The sequence below is a fragment of the Cornus florida genome, unplaced genomic scaffold (assembly GCF_030987335.1).
Source record: "Cornus florida cultivar Cherokee Brave unplaced genomic scaffold, ASM3098733v1 CherokeeBrave_3.0.0_Hap2_Chr02, whole genome shotgun sequence".
NCBI lineage: Eukaryota > Viridiplantae > Streptophyta > Magnoliopsida > Cornales > Cornaceae > Cornus > Cornus florida.
The window spans coordinates 4,494,701-4,511,313 of NW_026775572.1; the positions used below are offsets into that span (position 1 = coordinate 4,494,701).

General features: G+C 36.7%; 1 protein-coding gene across 1 annotated transcript in view; it reads left to right on the plus strand.

Annotated features, from left to right (window-relative positions):
• The window catches only part of LOC132293219 (protein virilizer homolog), a 34,779-nt gene that overhangs the window by 12,478 nt on the left and 5,688 nt on the right, over positions 1 to 16,613 (plus strand). Inside the window, exons 8-23 of the mRNA XM_059790595.1 lie at positions 266 to 407; positions 484 to 665; positions 808 to 893; positions 997 to 1,045; positions 1,595 to 1,661; positions 1,763 to 2,241; positions 2,317 to 2,416; positions 6,812 to 6,945; positions 9,611 to 9,678; positions 9,761 to 9,977; positions 10,124 to 10,339; positions 10,495 to 10,650; positions 10,734 to 10,787; positions 10,876 to 11,090; positions 11,206 to 11,269; positions 14,937 to 15,265. Of these exons, the coding sequence (XP_059646578.1) occupies positions 266 to 407; positions 484 to 665; positions 808 to 893; positions 997 to 1,045; positions 1,595 to 1,661; positions 1,763 to 2,241; positions 2,317 to 2,416; positions 6,812 to 6,945; positions 9,611 to 9,678; positions 9,761 to 9,977; positions 10,124 to 10,339; positions 10,495 to 10,650; positions 10,734 to 10,787; positions 10,876 to 11,090; positions 11,206 to 11,269; positions 14,937 to 15,265 (2,558 nt within the window). The remainder of the gene's footprint in view (positions 1 to 265; positions 408 to 483; positions 666 to 807; positions 894 to 996; positions 1,046 to 1,594; positions 1,662 to 1,762; positions 2,242 to 2,316; positions 2,417 to 6,811; positions 6,946 to 9,610; positions 9,679 to 9,760; positions 9,978 to 10,123; positions 10,340 to 10,494; positions 10,651 to 10,733; positions 10,788 to 10,875; positions 11,091 to 11,205; positions 11,270 to 14,936; positions 15,266 to 16,613) is intronic.

A 16,613-nucleotide genomic window follows, 5' to 3' on the forward strand; every position in this document is an offset into this window, starting at 1 on the left:
AAATTAAATTAGTAATGCAATTAACCTTTATTTTTCTTTTCACTTTTAATCTAACTCATTCAATACAGATAGGTGAGTATCCATTGAATACTGATCAAAGCAAATTAATTCATGTTCTTAAATATGGGTTGAGTAGAACGATATGATGCAGTCAGGGTTTTAATGTCTTCAAGGCAAAAATCTGTGCTACTTTTGTTAGTTATAATTTATTTATTTTTGTTTTCCATTTTCTTGTGTGATAACTTCTGACTTTCCTTGTAAACAGGAGAGGGGTTTCCTTCCTTTGTCAGCCGCATTGTTGTCATCTTCTATCTTACGATCTGAAGTGGGACATGTGACGGACATGTTGGTGGAAGTTGCATCATATATTGAGGCCATTATTCTTTCACTCCTTTTCTGTCGCTCAGGTTTATTGAATGTTGCCATATTCATATCTTGTCAGACCTGTGAATTTTTGTGATTCATCTTGGTTCTTTCTTTCAGGCTTAATCTTCCTACTACTTCAGCCTGAACTCTCCACTACAGTAATTCTTTCCCTAAAGGGTGCTGATGATTTGAAAAAGGAAGAGTCTGTTCCACTTCCTTATGCATTTGTCTTGATATCCAAGGGTTTCTTTTGTCGCCCGTGGGAAGTTGGAATGATTATTGAAACACATTTGAGGGTGGTTAGTTTCATTTGTTGGTCAATAATACCTTTTCTTGGTTTCTGTTTTGATTGGTTCTTTTTCTTTTTGTTTTTCCTTTCTTTTTGAATTCCACTACTGTGTTTTTGCTAAGTACCTTGATTTTCTAATGCTTTTGGTGCAGGTTAATGCTGTAGATCGTTTGCTTACATCAACTTGTTACTCTGAAGAAATTTTATGGGTTTTGTGGGAACTGTGTCGTCTTTCTAGGTAGAATATGTTAACTTATTTGTTTGAAGTTAAATGCTTAAACTCCAAGTTGACATGATTTAGTTTTTTGCCTTTTGACCAATGCTTGAGAGATGATTTACAGGTCTGATTGTGGGCGTCAGGCTTTGTTAGCTCTGGGGCATTTTCCTGAGGTATTAGTGAGTTTGTTGTTATGATCCATATGTTAGCTGTGGAATAAGAAAAGCTAAGTTTTAATTCCATGCTTGTCATGCTAGTCCACTTGAGATTCAAAACTCATAAATAGCCTTGATATTAGTATTTTTTTATATAAGATTTTCACTTCACATCACTATTATTTATTTATATTTATTCAGTTGTAACTAATGTTTTTGTTATTGCGTATGCCAAATAAGTTTCCATTCTCTGTCTTCCAAATTTAGTTAAGCATTATAAGACCTGCCGAGCCCATTCATATGGGATAAAGGCAAGGATGATGATGATGTATTACAAGATAAGTTGTTTCTGAAGTAGTTATTATTGCACAGGTTCAGTGGTAAAGATGCTATTTAAATTATAGAATTTATTACTGTACAGAGTGATGATACACCACGAGATAGTATTTTTGTTTGCAATTGGTATTAATATCATATATTTTTGCGCTCTTCTCAACATCATTGAATATTACTACATGCCTCAGTTTGTTGTTGTAATGAGCATTTCTTTATTATTTCTCTTTTTAGGCTATTTCAGTTTTGATGGAAGCATTTCATTCTTTCAAGGATCTGGATCCAGTTTCCTTGAATAGTGGTAATACGCTTTTTTGTGGCTGTGTTTAAAATATTTGATTTTTTTTTGGCTCACTCGTTCATGAGTATGCACATTAGTTGGATGAAATTCTTGACTTGCAGGAGCTCCACCACTAAATCTTGCGATCTTTCACTCCGCTGCGGAGATTTTTGAAGTAATTGTCACTGATTCAACTGCATCTTCTCTGGGTTCTTGGATTGAACATGCTGCAGAACTTCACAAGGCCTTACATTCTTCTTCGCCGGGGTCCAACAGAAAAGATGCTCCGACACGGCTGTTAGATTGGATAGATGCTGGTGTGGTTTATCATAGAAATGGGGCAATTGGTCTTCTAAGGTATTCTGCTGTGTTAGCTTCTGGAGGGGATGCACACATGGCTTCAACAAGCATTCTAGCATCAGACACAATGGATGTTGAGAATGTTGTTGGAGATTCTTCCAATTCTGATAGTAATGTTATTGAGAATCTACTTGGAAAACCTATTTCCGATAAGGATTTTCATGGCGTTGCTCTTCGTGACTCTTCTGTTGCTCAGCTGACAACAGCATTTCGAATCTTGGCATTCATTTCAGAAAATGTGGTATGGATCAATTTACTTTCAGCACTACGTAAATTATGAAATTTTACCTGGCTAATTATTGTATAATTGTTGAAGGCCGTTGCTGATGCTCTGTATGACGAAGGTGCCATACTAGTTATCCATGCAGTTCTAATTGACTGCAGGTTCATGTTTGAGAGGTCCTCCAACAACTATGGTAAGTGCGAAGTGTTTCTAATTTTGAATGGCTGTATATGTTAATTACGTTTATACTGGCAATGAGATGCTATTTCACCTGGTAACAGGTTATTGATTCAATTTTATATACCTAATTGTTTAGGTTCCTTTATGGTTGCAAGATTTGATGGCCTTTTTTTTTTTTCCTTTTCTTTTTCTCTCCCCTCCCCTCCCCCTGCAAGGTCTGTGTTATGAAGATACTGAATTTTTGTTCAATTAATATATCATGGAAGTATGCATCTATAAATTATAATTAATTTTATCAGTAGTGGAAAGAAATTTAATACATATTATTGGAAGCTGTTCTATAATTCATTACAAAAGCTGCCATGCTTCACTTGCCTGGATTGATAATCAACAAGACTAATTTGTTATAAGGAAGTTTAGATATATTCTCTGAGTTGGTGCAAGTTGAGTCCTGTAAGTGTGAACAGGGATAGAATATTGTGATGTGGAAGCTACATGTCTATGGGTACTGTTGGACATCTTTTGCTTGAACATAGTAAGTGTTGTTAAAGGCACACCTAGGCTCGAGGCGCAGGTCTAGCGCCTGTTGTCATCCTAGGTGCACTGATGTTTACTAGGCGCGCCTCACTGTTTTAAAAAAAAAAATGATTATTCTATTTCTTAAGCCAAAAATAGTACTTTTGGCAACTTAATAACCAAATAAGAAAGCCTAACCACATGAGAGAAGGAACTTTTGTTCAAAAGAATAAACAAATAAGAAAGTCCAAGAGTCAGTGTCAACCGAACATAGAAAGAGTGAGACTGTGAGACCAGCAACGAAGCCCTAGTTGTAGAGACGAACAACGAAGCCATGTCAGTTCTTTCTTCTTCTTCTCTCTCTTTTCTTCTCATCTTTGTTTACTTTTCTTTATTCGTCTAATTCTCTTCTCTCTCTCTCTTTTTTTTTTTGGGCCCTGTTTTTTCTCCTTTTTCTTGTTTAACGCTTTCTCTCTCTTCTCATGTGCTTCTCTCTCTTCATCTACTTCTTTTGTCTCTACGTCTTTTTTTTTTTGTCGTTAACAGTTTTTTTGTTAAAAGATTTATTTCTTTTTGTGCTCTATTTTGCCTTCCAAGAAAACAAAATTGTGCTCTTTTTAATTTAATTTTATTATTATTATTATTTTCATGGTTCTTGAATGCTTATATGGTTGATGGATTTACTTTTTTTATATTTGATATTAATTTTTAGAATTTTCATACGACTTATGAGATTTGAATGCTTTTATAATAGTTTAAAATTTCAATTGTGCACCTCACTTTACTCGGGCGCACGCCTCGCGCCTAAGCTCCAAAGGACCTCTAGCGCCTTGAGCCTTTAATAACACTGAGATAGTTTCTTTTTGAAGGTTTTTACTCTCTGTTACTATTGCGATAGAAAACTTCAACATTTTTCTTTTTCCTTTTTCCTTCTAATTATCATCTTCCGAGTTATATTTTTTTGATAGAAGTTGTTCTTTGTGCTAGCATGGTTAATTCCATGTAGGGTATTCTATGAGTTGAAAACTTTGGATTTCTTAAAATGATTAGGGGAAAGGAAAAAAAGGAAAAAGAAAAACTGGCAGCACATCAGTAGGAGGTTCCTAATGATTGTTTTATGAATATGAATGTACTAGGGGTGCTAAAGGTGGATTTTTTTGGAGTTTCAGAAAGCAATCTTTCTTTTTTCCTTTTTGACTTTTTTGGCAATCGGCAAGTAATTGTCAGAAGTGCTTCTTTAGGGCCTTGATTGTTGGGAACAGATAGTCTTGAAAATTGAAGTTGTAACATGAAGCAATGTTGGGGCAACAGAAGAGTTGGCAGCATTTTGGAGTTTCCAATACAACTAATGATATCAATCAATGCTTTAAAGTCATATGTTTTACCTTTTCTATTGATTACAGCTGGCATGGTTTTATTGGAGAATAACTTAGCTTACTAAATTAAAAAGTAAGTTTCATGGATGCTTCCACTTGAGTACGGATGTGACTTGCGTGGGTTGGCTGTACCTAGGGTTCAGTAGGTCCAAGGTACTGATCCCTCAGCCTGTGTCAATCAAATACCTAAGGTACTCAAGACAACTCAACCATACCATTCCGCATGGGTTCCTCAAGTTTGTCAACTTGCAAAAATTTTCAAAAATCTAGACATGTCGAACGAGTTATGTTGGTGAATATAACATGCTAATTAGGGGTGGCAATATTTGACACGACACGCTAACACGACACGAGATAAGAGAGTTTGGGTTTGGGCTAATCGTGTTTGTGTCGTAATCGTGTCGATACTAATTGACCCGCTAACTAAACGTGTCGTGTTCTTGTCTGACCTGTAAACACGATTAACCCGATTAACTAAACGTGTCATATAAACCTGTCACGTTCGTGTAAAAAATGGTCCATTTAGCTAAACGTGTAGAATAAATATGTCGCGTTCGTGTCAAAAATGAATTAAATGTCTCTTTTCGTGTCGTATCAAGTCTTGACCCATTTATTAAACAAGTTACGCGTGTCGTGTTACACGTATAATAATCGTGTTATGCTCGTGTCAAGGGTCTTAGACATGACTAATAATCATGTCGTGTTTGTGTCGACTCTAATCGTGTTCGTGTCGACACGACCAGGACACGCCAACACAAATTGCCACCTCTAATGATTTTTTTTTTTTTTTTTTTCACCAAAAAAAGTAAAAAACCCATAATTTATGCATTAAGCATTGAAACCATAGCCATATCACTTGTAGCAAAATTGTTCATACCACGTCAAAATAATTGTAATAATATTACGAACTATATACCATTAACAAGGTCAATAATTTATTACCAAACCTATGACGACCAATATAATTTGTCTAAACAGCATAAAGCCCTAAAGATCTTTAAAAGACTTAGAAAATTTCGAATACATGGGTTGGTCATGTTGGAGGAACTCTCGTCCAAGTTCTGTCCAAAGTGAATTTGAGCTCCTAAAATATGAACCCGAGTCCGTTATCAAGATCTCTAATACCATGCGCAAGCTCTTCAAAATTTTAAGTTGGGCTCCGGTTAGGTCAACAGATAGTGCTCATTGGAACAGAATTAGTTTATAGATTTTCATATATTGAAAATGTCTACGATTCAAAGCAATGCCTATTGTACCCTCTTCAAATTCTACTAATTCTTCTGCCATTACTTCATCAAGACCATGAATACAAGCAATGCCATCGCCTACTTGAAGTACAGTACTGGTATTTACAATCTGTACTTCTCTATTATATTGCTCAATACGTTCATGGATAATATTACTAATTTCGTCTGCTTGAATGGTTACCATGAGTATTTCTTAATTCTTTTTTGAAAGCCAAAAAAAAAGCCTATAATAGAAGGACTAATCAGTTATTTCTTTCATCGCCTTAAACATGCCAATATTGGCACTGATGGTACGTAAATGTGACTTGTAATTCAAACAACTATTCAGGGTTCCTGGAGCTCTTTGTAGGGCTTCTTGTAAAACCCGTTGTCTGACTTGATTAATTGCCCTTTGTTGTTCAAATTAATGGTTTCATTTTTTTAATTTTCTACTTGTTCCAGAGTCTTATAAGTTGAATTAATCAAATTAAAATTTTCTCGCTCTATCTCAGATTATGCATTCACTCGAAACTGATCTGCTTCCATTTATACTTATTTTTTATATGAATCATTTGAAAGGTACAATCTGTTAGGTAAATGATATATAAATGTTATGGATCTAATAATTGATGATATTTTGGAACTTTAAAACAATGAATATTGATTCATAAAAGAACACAACTTATTAGAACACTTCTATTTGAGCTTATTACCCATTAAAATTTGACTAATACACTTTACAACAAATAAGTAAAATAGTTAAATTGTGTAAAAGCAATTAAAAATATTGAAGTTTCAGCCAATTCTTTGAAGTGGATCTGTGGTAGTGAATTTTGCCTGTTGTATGTTCAGTATCAGTATCTGGTCATGTGAGTTTTGGGTTGCTAATTATCATGCAAGTCGGTGGTTTTGCAGTTCTTGTTAGTTATAATCAGTTGTGCATCAAAGTAAATATCGTATTTATCATCTAATGTTACTTGATGTTCATTTGCGCTGTTCCTTAAAGTTGTGCTACCTTTTTTTTTTTTGTTGGGCGAGTTCTAGTAACTGTGTTTTTTAACCCTTCCCCTACTCTCTCCTGGCGTTGTTATTACTAGTGAGATGTCCATATTAATTATTACTTCTTGCTGAAATTTAGCATTATTTCACTCAGCAGTGGTTGGGTTACATGCAAGCTGACCACACGTTACTCCCTTTGTTCTGGATTCCAACCAACAGAATTCTTGTTTGTTGATTGCTATATACATTTCTCAGCTGCAAAAGTAGTGATTTGATTGTTGTCTTGAACAGATTACCTTGTCGATGAGGGCACAGAAGGCAATTCAACATCGGATTTGCTTCTGGAACGATATCGTGAGCAGAGCCTAGTTGATCTTTTGATCCCTTCTTTGGTATTGCTAATAACTCTTTTGCAGAGATTGCAGGTACTTCTGATTACTTCTTTGGCATTTTATTTTCTTCTTGTTTTGTAAATGATTTGTCATCTTTGGAGCCTTCTTTGTTCATGTCTTGGTGGGTTTGTGTGTGTGTGTGTGAGAGAGAGAGAGAGAGATTTAGACTACCCCTTTCATCTATTCTTACCCAACAAAACTTCTTTCACATTGCAAAGCAGCAACATATTCTCGTGTTTCTTTCCTCTTAAGTATCTTCTTGTTTCTATTCAGTAATTTTATTGATATTTATACTTGGTTTTTAGACTACCCCTTTCATCTATTCTTACCCAACAAAACTTCTTTCACATTGCAAAGCAGCAACAATTTTCTACACTTTCCCTTTAATCTATTCTTACAACAATACTTCGTTCGCATTGCCAAGCAGCAACATTTTTCAGAAGGCGTCCCCGACCAAATCAAATAAACCAAAACGAGTCTCTCTCTCATTTTAGTCGATCTCACCTTCTTTAGTTCTAGTGTGGCAAGCAACCAGTAAAAGCCTATGTCTAGTGGATTGAATGTGCTAAAAGCCTGTTCGATTTAAAAGAACTTCTGCTGACTGATTTACATTTGAAGTCTTCAAAATGTTTATTAATTTTTTACTATCATTAGAAAAGATTTGAAAATGTAAATTGGTTGTACATATCAAAAACAAAACACCAAATTGACTGCATCAACTATCAAGCGGATTTTTATAGATATTTTACTTGATAGGTTTCTTCATGTGATTGCTTCTAGTCAACTCTCTCTCTATATGTTTACATATATATGTGTGTGTGTGTGTGTATATGTTCACTGTTTTGGAGAGGTTTAGTAGGCTGGTCCTCCATAATTGACCTTAGCAGAGAAAAGTCAAACTAGTGTGTTCTGACCTACTGGGTGGTTGATGGGCTAGATGCATGTGCTGCTCCGATTGAGTCAGTTGGGAAGATGAATGGAAGGCCCCTCGTGAGCGTCTCTCTTACATAAGATGCTCCAATATGTTCACTGTTTTGGAGAGGTTTAGTAGGCTGGTCCTCCATAATTGACCTTAGCAGAGACTAGATAGAAGTCAAATTAGTGTGTTCTGACCTACTGGGAGGTTGCTGGGCTAGATGCATGTGCTGCTCCGATTGAGTCAGTTGGGAACTTGGGAACATGAATGGAAGGCCCCTCGTGAGCATCTCTCTTACATAAGATGCTCCAATATGGTCATATCTTGCCATTGCAACTTTCAGAAAAATATTTGACAAGCATATAAAAGATCTGTTAAATAGTCCAACATTATTAAAAATCATACTTGAATCAGCTTTTCATTTGTCTATTAGGCCATTCAAAATGGAAATGTTTGAGTACCTGAAACTAGAAAGAAACTGTAAAATTCATTTATTCATGCTACGTTACCCTTGATTTGTTGACGAGACCATCAAATAATGGATCTATATTCTTTTGTGGTGGTTACATGCCAAAACGTAACTTGTTACTTCATGTTAATGGAGAGGGATAGGAACGAACCAAATTAGGTTGCCTCCTCAGAGGAGATAAGAGAAGGCTCAGCAGTGTATAACTTTCATGAATATGGAGGAGTGGGACATTTTGCTTGTTTCTGTCCCAATTTTTACATGGGCGAATGCTGCTGGGGAAGTGAAAAATTCACCAGCTGAAGATGGAAGAGTCGATGTTCTGGAGCCTAGAGCCTGGTAAGCTCTAAATGTACGTTCATGTCGGAAACACAGTGGGGTTCTGAAGCTTAGAGGAGATACTTCCACTGTTGTTTGATTGTGATACACTTGATAATTGTCTGCTTTGATATACCATTAATTACCCCAAATCAGAACATTAATTATTTTACATCAATCCTTGACCTCCTTAAGGAAAAACATATATTCATAGGCTCATAGCTTTGTGGCTATTATGGGCAATAGAATCTTTGATCTCTTCAACCTTTGGCTTTACCTAAATTTCAGAAAACAAATTTTTTTTTTTCCTGAGACATATAAATGTTGTATTGTTAACAAAGCACAATAAAAGGGAGCAATTCATATGCACAATAAGTATGTATACAGCAGCAACTAACCTATAATTACTGAATAAGACAATCTTCAGCAAATGTACAAATTGTACCGCCAAACTCTGAGACATCCAAAAAAGAAATGTATCTAGCATAATATTCTTCCTCCCATGGATATGCAATTCTACATCCCAAAAGATGCTTTCACCGGACACTAGTCTTACTGACGTAGCCAGCCAGGGTTAATGATTTTTTCTCCTAACACCTCCACTACCCCAATAACCAAGAAATCCTTCAGACATTATAAAAAATTCTTATGTTCATATTAACCTTTTCTAGAAATGCTTTGTCTGATAAAGTTAGTTATCATCATATAGAAAATTATGCAAGTTAAACATTGTATCTGAAAAAGAAAGCTCAGTATAACTCTGGGATGGTCAATTGAAACTCTGATGTTAAATGAACTGGTCAGATAAATCCAGTCTCTGTCTGAATGTTAAAGCCCCTGAACCTCTTTCACCTACAACCAATCTATATGCCTTGTGTGCAATTTACTTTTCTGGGCTTTCAGTATCGATTCTGCTTAATTGTATTTGTTACTCCAGATGAAAAATACCCCCACGAGTTTTCTTGTAGAAGTGAGTCATTTCATTGCTTTGTTTGTAGGAAACCAAGGAGCAGCACAAGGATACAAAACTAATGAATTCCCTTTTACGATTGCATAGAGAAGTGAGGTAATTTGAATTTCACATGTTTACCTTCAGATAGCAGGGAATGTATTTCGGAGTATAATTGAATGAATTCCCGTGTTTGCAGCCCCAAGTTAGCTGCATGTGCTGCAGATTTATCCTCTTCTTATCCTAATTCTGCACTTGGTTTCGAAGCTGTTTGCAATCTTACTGTGTCAGCGCTTTCTTGTTGGCCATTATATGGTTGGGTTCCTGGTCTTTTCCTTTTCATACTTGACAGTCTTCATGCTACCTCATTACTGACGTTGGGCCCAAAGGAAACCTGCAGTTTGCTGTGTCTACTGGTATGCAACCTTTCCTATTTCATTGTATCTTAGAGAGCTTCATTGTACCAGGACATGAACTTCTATCCAAAGGTTGTAATTTTAATTTTAATTTCTTTAAAATGTGAAATATGATTGTTTTTAATTAATATGTTTGGCACCACAAGAATGATCTGTTTCCCGAAGAAGGTGTCTGGCTTTGGAAGAATGGAATGCCTATGTTGAGTGCTCTTAGAACATTGGCTGTTGGGACATTATTAGGGCCTCAGAAAGAGAGGCAGATTAACTGGTATTTACAGCCTGGACACTGCGAGACCCTACTGAAGCAGTTGAAACCACAGCTTGACAAAATTGCACAGATTATTCTCCATTATGCTACTAGTGTATGTGGTTCCTCCTCGATATATCTACTCATAGTTTGTATTTTTCCTCATCCAGTATTGGAGGAGTGTGTGGGAGAGGACTTGTGGCATATGTATGCTGTTTTCTTTAGATGCATTTCTTCTTTGTTTCTGATGGTGCAATTTTGATTGGTCAGACATTGGTTGTGATACAAGACATGCTTCGGGTTTTAATTGTTCGTATAGCATGCCAAAATGCTGGTAGTGCTTCCACGCTTTTGCGTCCCATAATATTGTGGATTAGAGATTGCCTTTTGGAATCATCTTCATTAGCGGACACTGATGCTTACAAGGTGGTGTCTATTTCATCAATCATATATTCTTTTCAGTATTTGTCAGTTAACTTACTTTTATTATTACTTGCATTTTTGTTCAGGTTTACAGATTGCTTGATTTTGTTGCTATCTTATTGGAGCATCCACTTGCCAAGGTAATTTTTTTTGATCACCTCTGTTTAAATTTTCCTTCTTTTGAAAAGCAGTTTGAGGTAAAATATCTTACACGCCTTTCATAATCAGCCATTATTGTTGAAAGAGCATGCTGTTCAGATGCTCACAGAAGTGCTTGAGGGGTGTATTAGTGCCATTTATTCAGATGGGAAGCAGTTCCAAGAAAGCAGAAATGCAACAAAATATGGGTTTTCTCAGCTTTGTTGGTGTATCCCTGTATTCAAGTCCTTACTACTGATTTGTGATTCTGGAACATCTGTGCCTTACCCTGGGACGTATGATAGGTGAGCAAATGTTGCATTAAATTTTCTTTTTTGGTATGATCTTTTATTCTGTCACCTCTTGAAGAGATGTCGTATTGATGTGTTTGCAAAAATTCTTTGGTGGTTTTTTACACAGTTACCGAAAATTGACTACCGAAGATTGTTCCTTGATTTTGTCTTGTCTCCTCAAGTTATGCAAGGTATGTTGCTTCTCATAGTAGATATGGGGTCTAGTCTTTAAGAAAAGGGAAGACAAAGCATGTAGGTGTAATCTGATTGTTCATGCTAATCAGAAATTTCTGTTATTAATTTCGATTATTTGAAATTCAGTTTATCCCAAATTTTGCGGAGCTTAAAAAAGTTATTATGCATTTGTAAGTTCCAATTTTCGGAAAAAGAAGGGAAGAAAAGTAGAGAAATCTGAAAGTAGGGAAATGATTCAGAGTGAAGGGCTTGGATAGGGATGACAACCAACTCAGTAAACCAAGGAACCGTTTTGATCAGTCTTGCTGCACGGGTACGGGGAGTCAATAATCGGGATAGGGTCAGGTTTTGGGGGTATGGGGGTGGGAACCAAATTCTTGTTTGGGGTGAGGACAAGATTCATGAAAACCTGCCCATCTTACCCAGATTACTGGCCATGAATGAATTGTGAAACTTCTCAAATCTTTCACACCGTCTCACATTGAAAGTGAAGAAGATGACAATGGCATTCAACCTCTATTAAAATTGCAGAACTATGGTCTTCTTGTTTCAGTTACAAAATTGCTTGGGGATGCCCTGTACTGTAGCTTCCCTGATGTCCCTAGGCTTGGAAATAGATGGGAGAGAGGCAAGTAGGTAGATCTGATCTTAGTCAACGGCTAGGCTTGGTAACTGGAAGCAGTTTGACGGAGGAACTGTCACCTATGGAGTGCTGACAATAAAGTAATGCAACAAGGGCTTGCAAATGGTGACGGGGAAAGCTTGCAAACTGGTTTTTGCTGGCAAAACATAGTGGAAAAAAGCAAAGAAAAGACGGGGGATTGGGGAAAGGTTAAGAGAGAAGAAATGAGAGGAAGAGTGCTTTCAACTGATTGAGGCAATCACCATGACATCCATCAGCAAAATCACCAGATCACTAATTCTCATGGCTACATTGGCATTTAGTCACCCGTATTGTTGTCTATTGTTGTTACCTCTGGACTCCGTTCCATCCCCTCATCTCTCTCTTCCCACCTTTTCCTGCTCCCATCTGGGAATGTGATGAGGTGAGTTTGGAATGGGGCATCTTTCGCTGACCACGTTCTCTGATGGAAAAAAATTTCCACAAGCTTGTCCCACATTCAAAGATGAGAGAAATTTACTTGGGATGAGTTCAGGTTACTTGTTGGGGGAAAAATTATATCATGATAATTTTCTATTCAATTTAAATGGTGATGTAACTTTACAAGAATGGTAAAAGCACGCATACTAGGATGTTCAAATACTTACTAGCATAGTTGTTAAAACTTCAAATTGGAACCACATGGTAGGTTTTACATGCTGAAAAGGCTCTGCACATGTGGGATAGGAGTTGCTTTTCATGGAATGTTTTACCCTTGGACAGCATTTTTAAGTTTTGTTCTTCAAAGGGGATCAATGTTTTACGTTTTCCAATCCTTAGGTATGATAGCATATCCAGGCTGAGTGGACCGGAGTTGGGTTTGTTCAAATCACAACCCTGTCTGAACTGCCGTACCTGAATGGGGTAACTACATATTCTCTCATCCCTGCCCCACTTTTGACTTCAGGCCTCCCAAACCTGTCCTGATTGGTGATGCCAATGGGGCAATTTGGGGCGGGGAACATAATCCTGATTCCCGTTTAGAATAGCCACCCTCATCCCTGTTCCAAAATCGTTTATTAAACGGGGCGGGGGCGGGTTTTGTAGTGTAATTTTTTTTTTTTGATAAGTAGGGTTTTGTAGAATATTTTTGTAATTGTAATACCAATCTAACGAAAGTAAATAATATAACAAATTATCAACTATGATAAAAACACCGATCGAGACTACAATCCGCAGTAGGTGTGGATGTGATTAGCACAACTTCCTTGCAAAGAAATCCCATCTTGGAATCTCTTCAAAACCCTTCACACCCACTAAGGGTTTACACAAACTTGCCCTAGGGTTTCAACTACACACCCAGAGCTTTACAAACCATGCTCTGATACCATGTTGACTTTAAGAGATAATCAAATCAAGAGTAAAGTATAAGAAGAAGAAGAAAAAGAAAAAGAGAAGAAATAGGAGCAGAGAAAGGGAGAGAGAGATGGGGAAAGAGAGAAAGAATGAAAGAATACTTTCCTTCGTCCACCACATTCTATTTTTACTAACAAGTTCCAGAAATGCCAATGTTTTAGGCAAATATAAGTAATAACAAATAAGCCCCTGACAACACTTTCTTCTAGCTACTTAAACAAAACCATATAGCTGTTTGCTACTTGACAAAACCTTATAGCTATTCTGGTTAAGTTACAAATAACATTTAAAACATCATCTATGCAGCTTTCTGACGGCCACATCAATCTGAATTCATGGGCTAACATGTCCCTTCTCTCCTTATGGACCCACTAGTGTTTTATCAATCTTTGTTGTGCAGAGCAGAGCAATCTTAACTGGCTTCTTCTCATCTCTATTTCCTGCACATGAAATTTCTGTTTTTGGGTTTGTTAGATGCTGATAGTTCGATTGTGCGCTACTACCGATGATATACGTTAGCTCATTAACATATGTTTTGTTGCCTTGGCGCCTTTAATGACACACCGTGTCATTTTTAAATGATTTACACCACTGCATTGATCAACTGAAACAAACTGAATTTGATATCTGAAGCAAGACTTTCTGGTAGTAGTACCAATCAGTAGGCATCATGATTTTCTCTTGGAAAAAGAATTTTACCCCCCAGTTTTCCCACAACATAAAGGCTTGAATAACACTGATTTTGTTTACTTTCTATTTAATTCCAGTGCAGATGCCTGTCTTTTTTCCGTGAGGCGAGACAGATAGAGGTTTCTGTATTATTAGATCTCAAATTTTATTTTTATCGGCTGGTCCGATCTGCTGATCTTGAACCTGGATCTGGATCAATGCGCTGTTATATTACTTATTTTTTTCTTTTCACAATTATTATATATATACATAGTGATGTTGTTGCCCAAATTTGGTGTTTGGTTGCATTGTGACCCGTTTACGACTCGATGACCAATTGGATGAGCTTTGTTTTGACCCCTTTTTTGCTTGTGGGTCGTGGAGCCTAATTAGTACTCTCTTGTAGCCCAATATATAAGGCAATTTAGAATTTGGAGTGGAAAGAGATTTTGAGACACTGAAAATCGTGGAGAAAGAGAGTGAGGAGCTGAAACTTGTAATCTCCTATTTTTCGAATAGTGAAGACTTTCGCTGGATCTCCACCGTGGACGTAGGATTGCTGAACAACATATAATTCTATTGTGTTCTTTGTGTGTGGCTTGTTTATTTTCTGTCGTGATTCTTGTATCTTGGGTTCGCTGTGTTTGTCGTAACATATATATATATATATATATATAGAGAGAGAGAGAGAGAGAGAGAGAGACAGAGAGAGACAGAGAGAGAGAGAGAGAGAGAGAGAGAGAGTTTGTATAATAAATCATTCAAAGCATACATATGTTATGAGGGCCTTAATTTCTAATGTGTGATAGCCTCTCTCTTCTCCTCTTCATATGGGTTTTGTTATGCCAAGGAATATTTTATGTGTTTTACTCGAACTTATGAGTTTGAGATTGCTGTGCATTTTCCTAGACATTGTTGTGAATACTTTTCTTGCTTTCTTGATGTAATACTGAGTTACTTTTGTATATCTATTCCAGGTCCTACCAGTTGGGGAAGAATTACTTGATTGTCTATCCGTTTTTAAAGAATTGGTTTGTTGTAATGAAGGTCAAAGCGCTTTGATGTCCATTTTTTTGCATATCCAGTCCTCTGGTGTTGAGGAATTTGAATCTGAGAGTAGGCATGAAAAGGATGGAAAGTATAGTCTTTTGAATGAATTTGAATGGAGGAAACATCCTCCTTTACTATGCTGCTGGACAAATTTATTAAGTTATATTGATTCAAAGGATGTTCCACCATTATTTGCAATTGAGGCTGTTGGCGTATTGTCTTCAGGTGCTCTGCTCTTTTGCATGGACGGGAAAAGGTCGGTTTCTTTATGCATCTCTGGCTACTTTAATAATTTTAGGCTCCATTTAGATAAATGAATGGATTTTAGTTTAAACAAAAGATTTTTTATTCAAGTTGGATCCTGAAACTCAATGGATATTAGGTTAGAGGCAGGAGAGACATATTTTATTGCAATCATTGTGTTGTTAAAGTCCTTGCCGGCATGGATTTCAAGTAACTCATTCCATCTTGTTATTTGAAATCCATACATATAAGGCTCTCAAATCATTGTTAAACTTAGAACTAAATCACTAATTCTAAATTTATGCAATTGAACATCCATTATCATTCAATAGATAATTCTGCTGATTGGGGGGGTGGTTGGGGGGGGTTAGCATTCTAGTTGCATATGGTCATAATTTGTAATCACTGAATTGTACTCATCTTAACTTTCTGGCATGGACTGAGGATGCTATGTTATGTTTTTGGATCTTTACGGGTTGTGATGGTTGTGACTGTAATAACTGTCTTGAACAGAGTCCACGTGCATCGTTAAAGATCACAATGGCCAGTTACACTTGAGTAGTGTAGTGTCGGCATATCAATCAATGATGGTACCAAAGCCCAATTATATGCATTTAACCTGCTTTTAGTGTAAGTAGGCATATATATTTATATTTAGAAGGAAAAAACTTGGAGAGAAAAGATCAATATTACTTGAAAAATATTTGTTTCTGAAGGGAGGGAAGAGTGGCTACCAATGGGAAGTTTTAATGATATTACTGATCTAGAGAGAGATTCTGATTAGATGGGAAAGTCGTCGAACTTCTGAAGTGAATTTATGATTGTATATTACCAATGGGAAGTTGGATTCCTTGAATTTTGTTGGGCTTTTGTTTACTTTGGAACAATAAAAGTGTGCTATAAGTATGGGCAAATTACACTGACCTCCCCTGTGTTTTGAAAAATGACAGAACCTCCCGTGTTTCCCAAAATGACACTAACCTCCCCTGTAATTTGTATCTTTGTAACACTTTAATCCATCTGTTAACTTTCTGTCAAGATCAACATTAACCAGTGCTGATGTCAGCCGAATATTACAGCATAATGCCTATTTTGCCCTTGACAGTTATAAAATGACAATGTTATCCTCATTGACTGCTGTAGAATGCCAAAAATGATTCCATTTTGACCCATTTGAAATTATAAGTATGCCCTAATGCACCATATATTCCACATTTCTTGAATTACAGAAACTTCAGTGACGGGGAGAGAGCTGTGAAGGGAAAGAAATGTTCGCAAGCTAGGGAGAGATTATTTTCCCGCTAGAGAGATCTGGTTGGTCCGAGTCTTCAGTACGGTGCATGGATCAGAGCTAAAAAAAA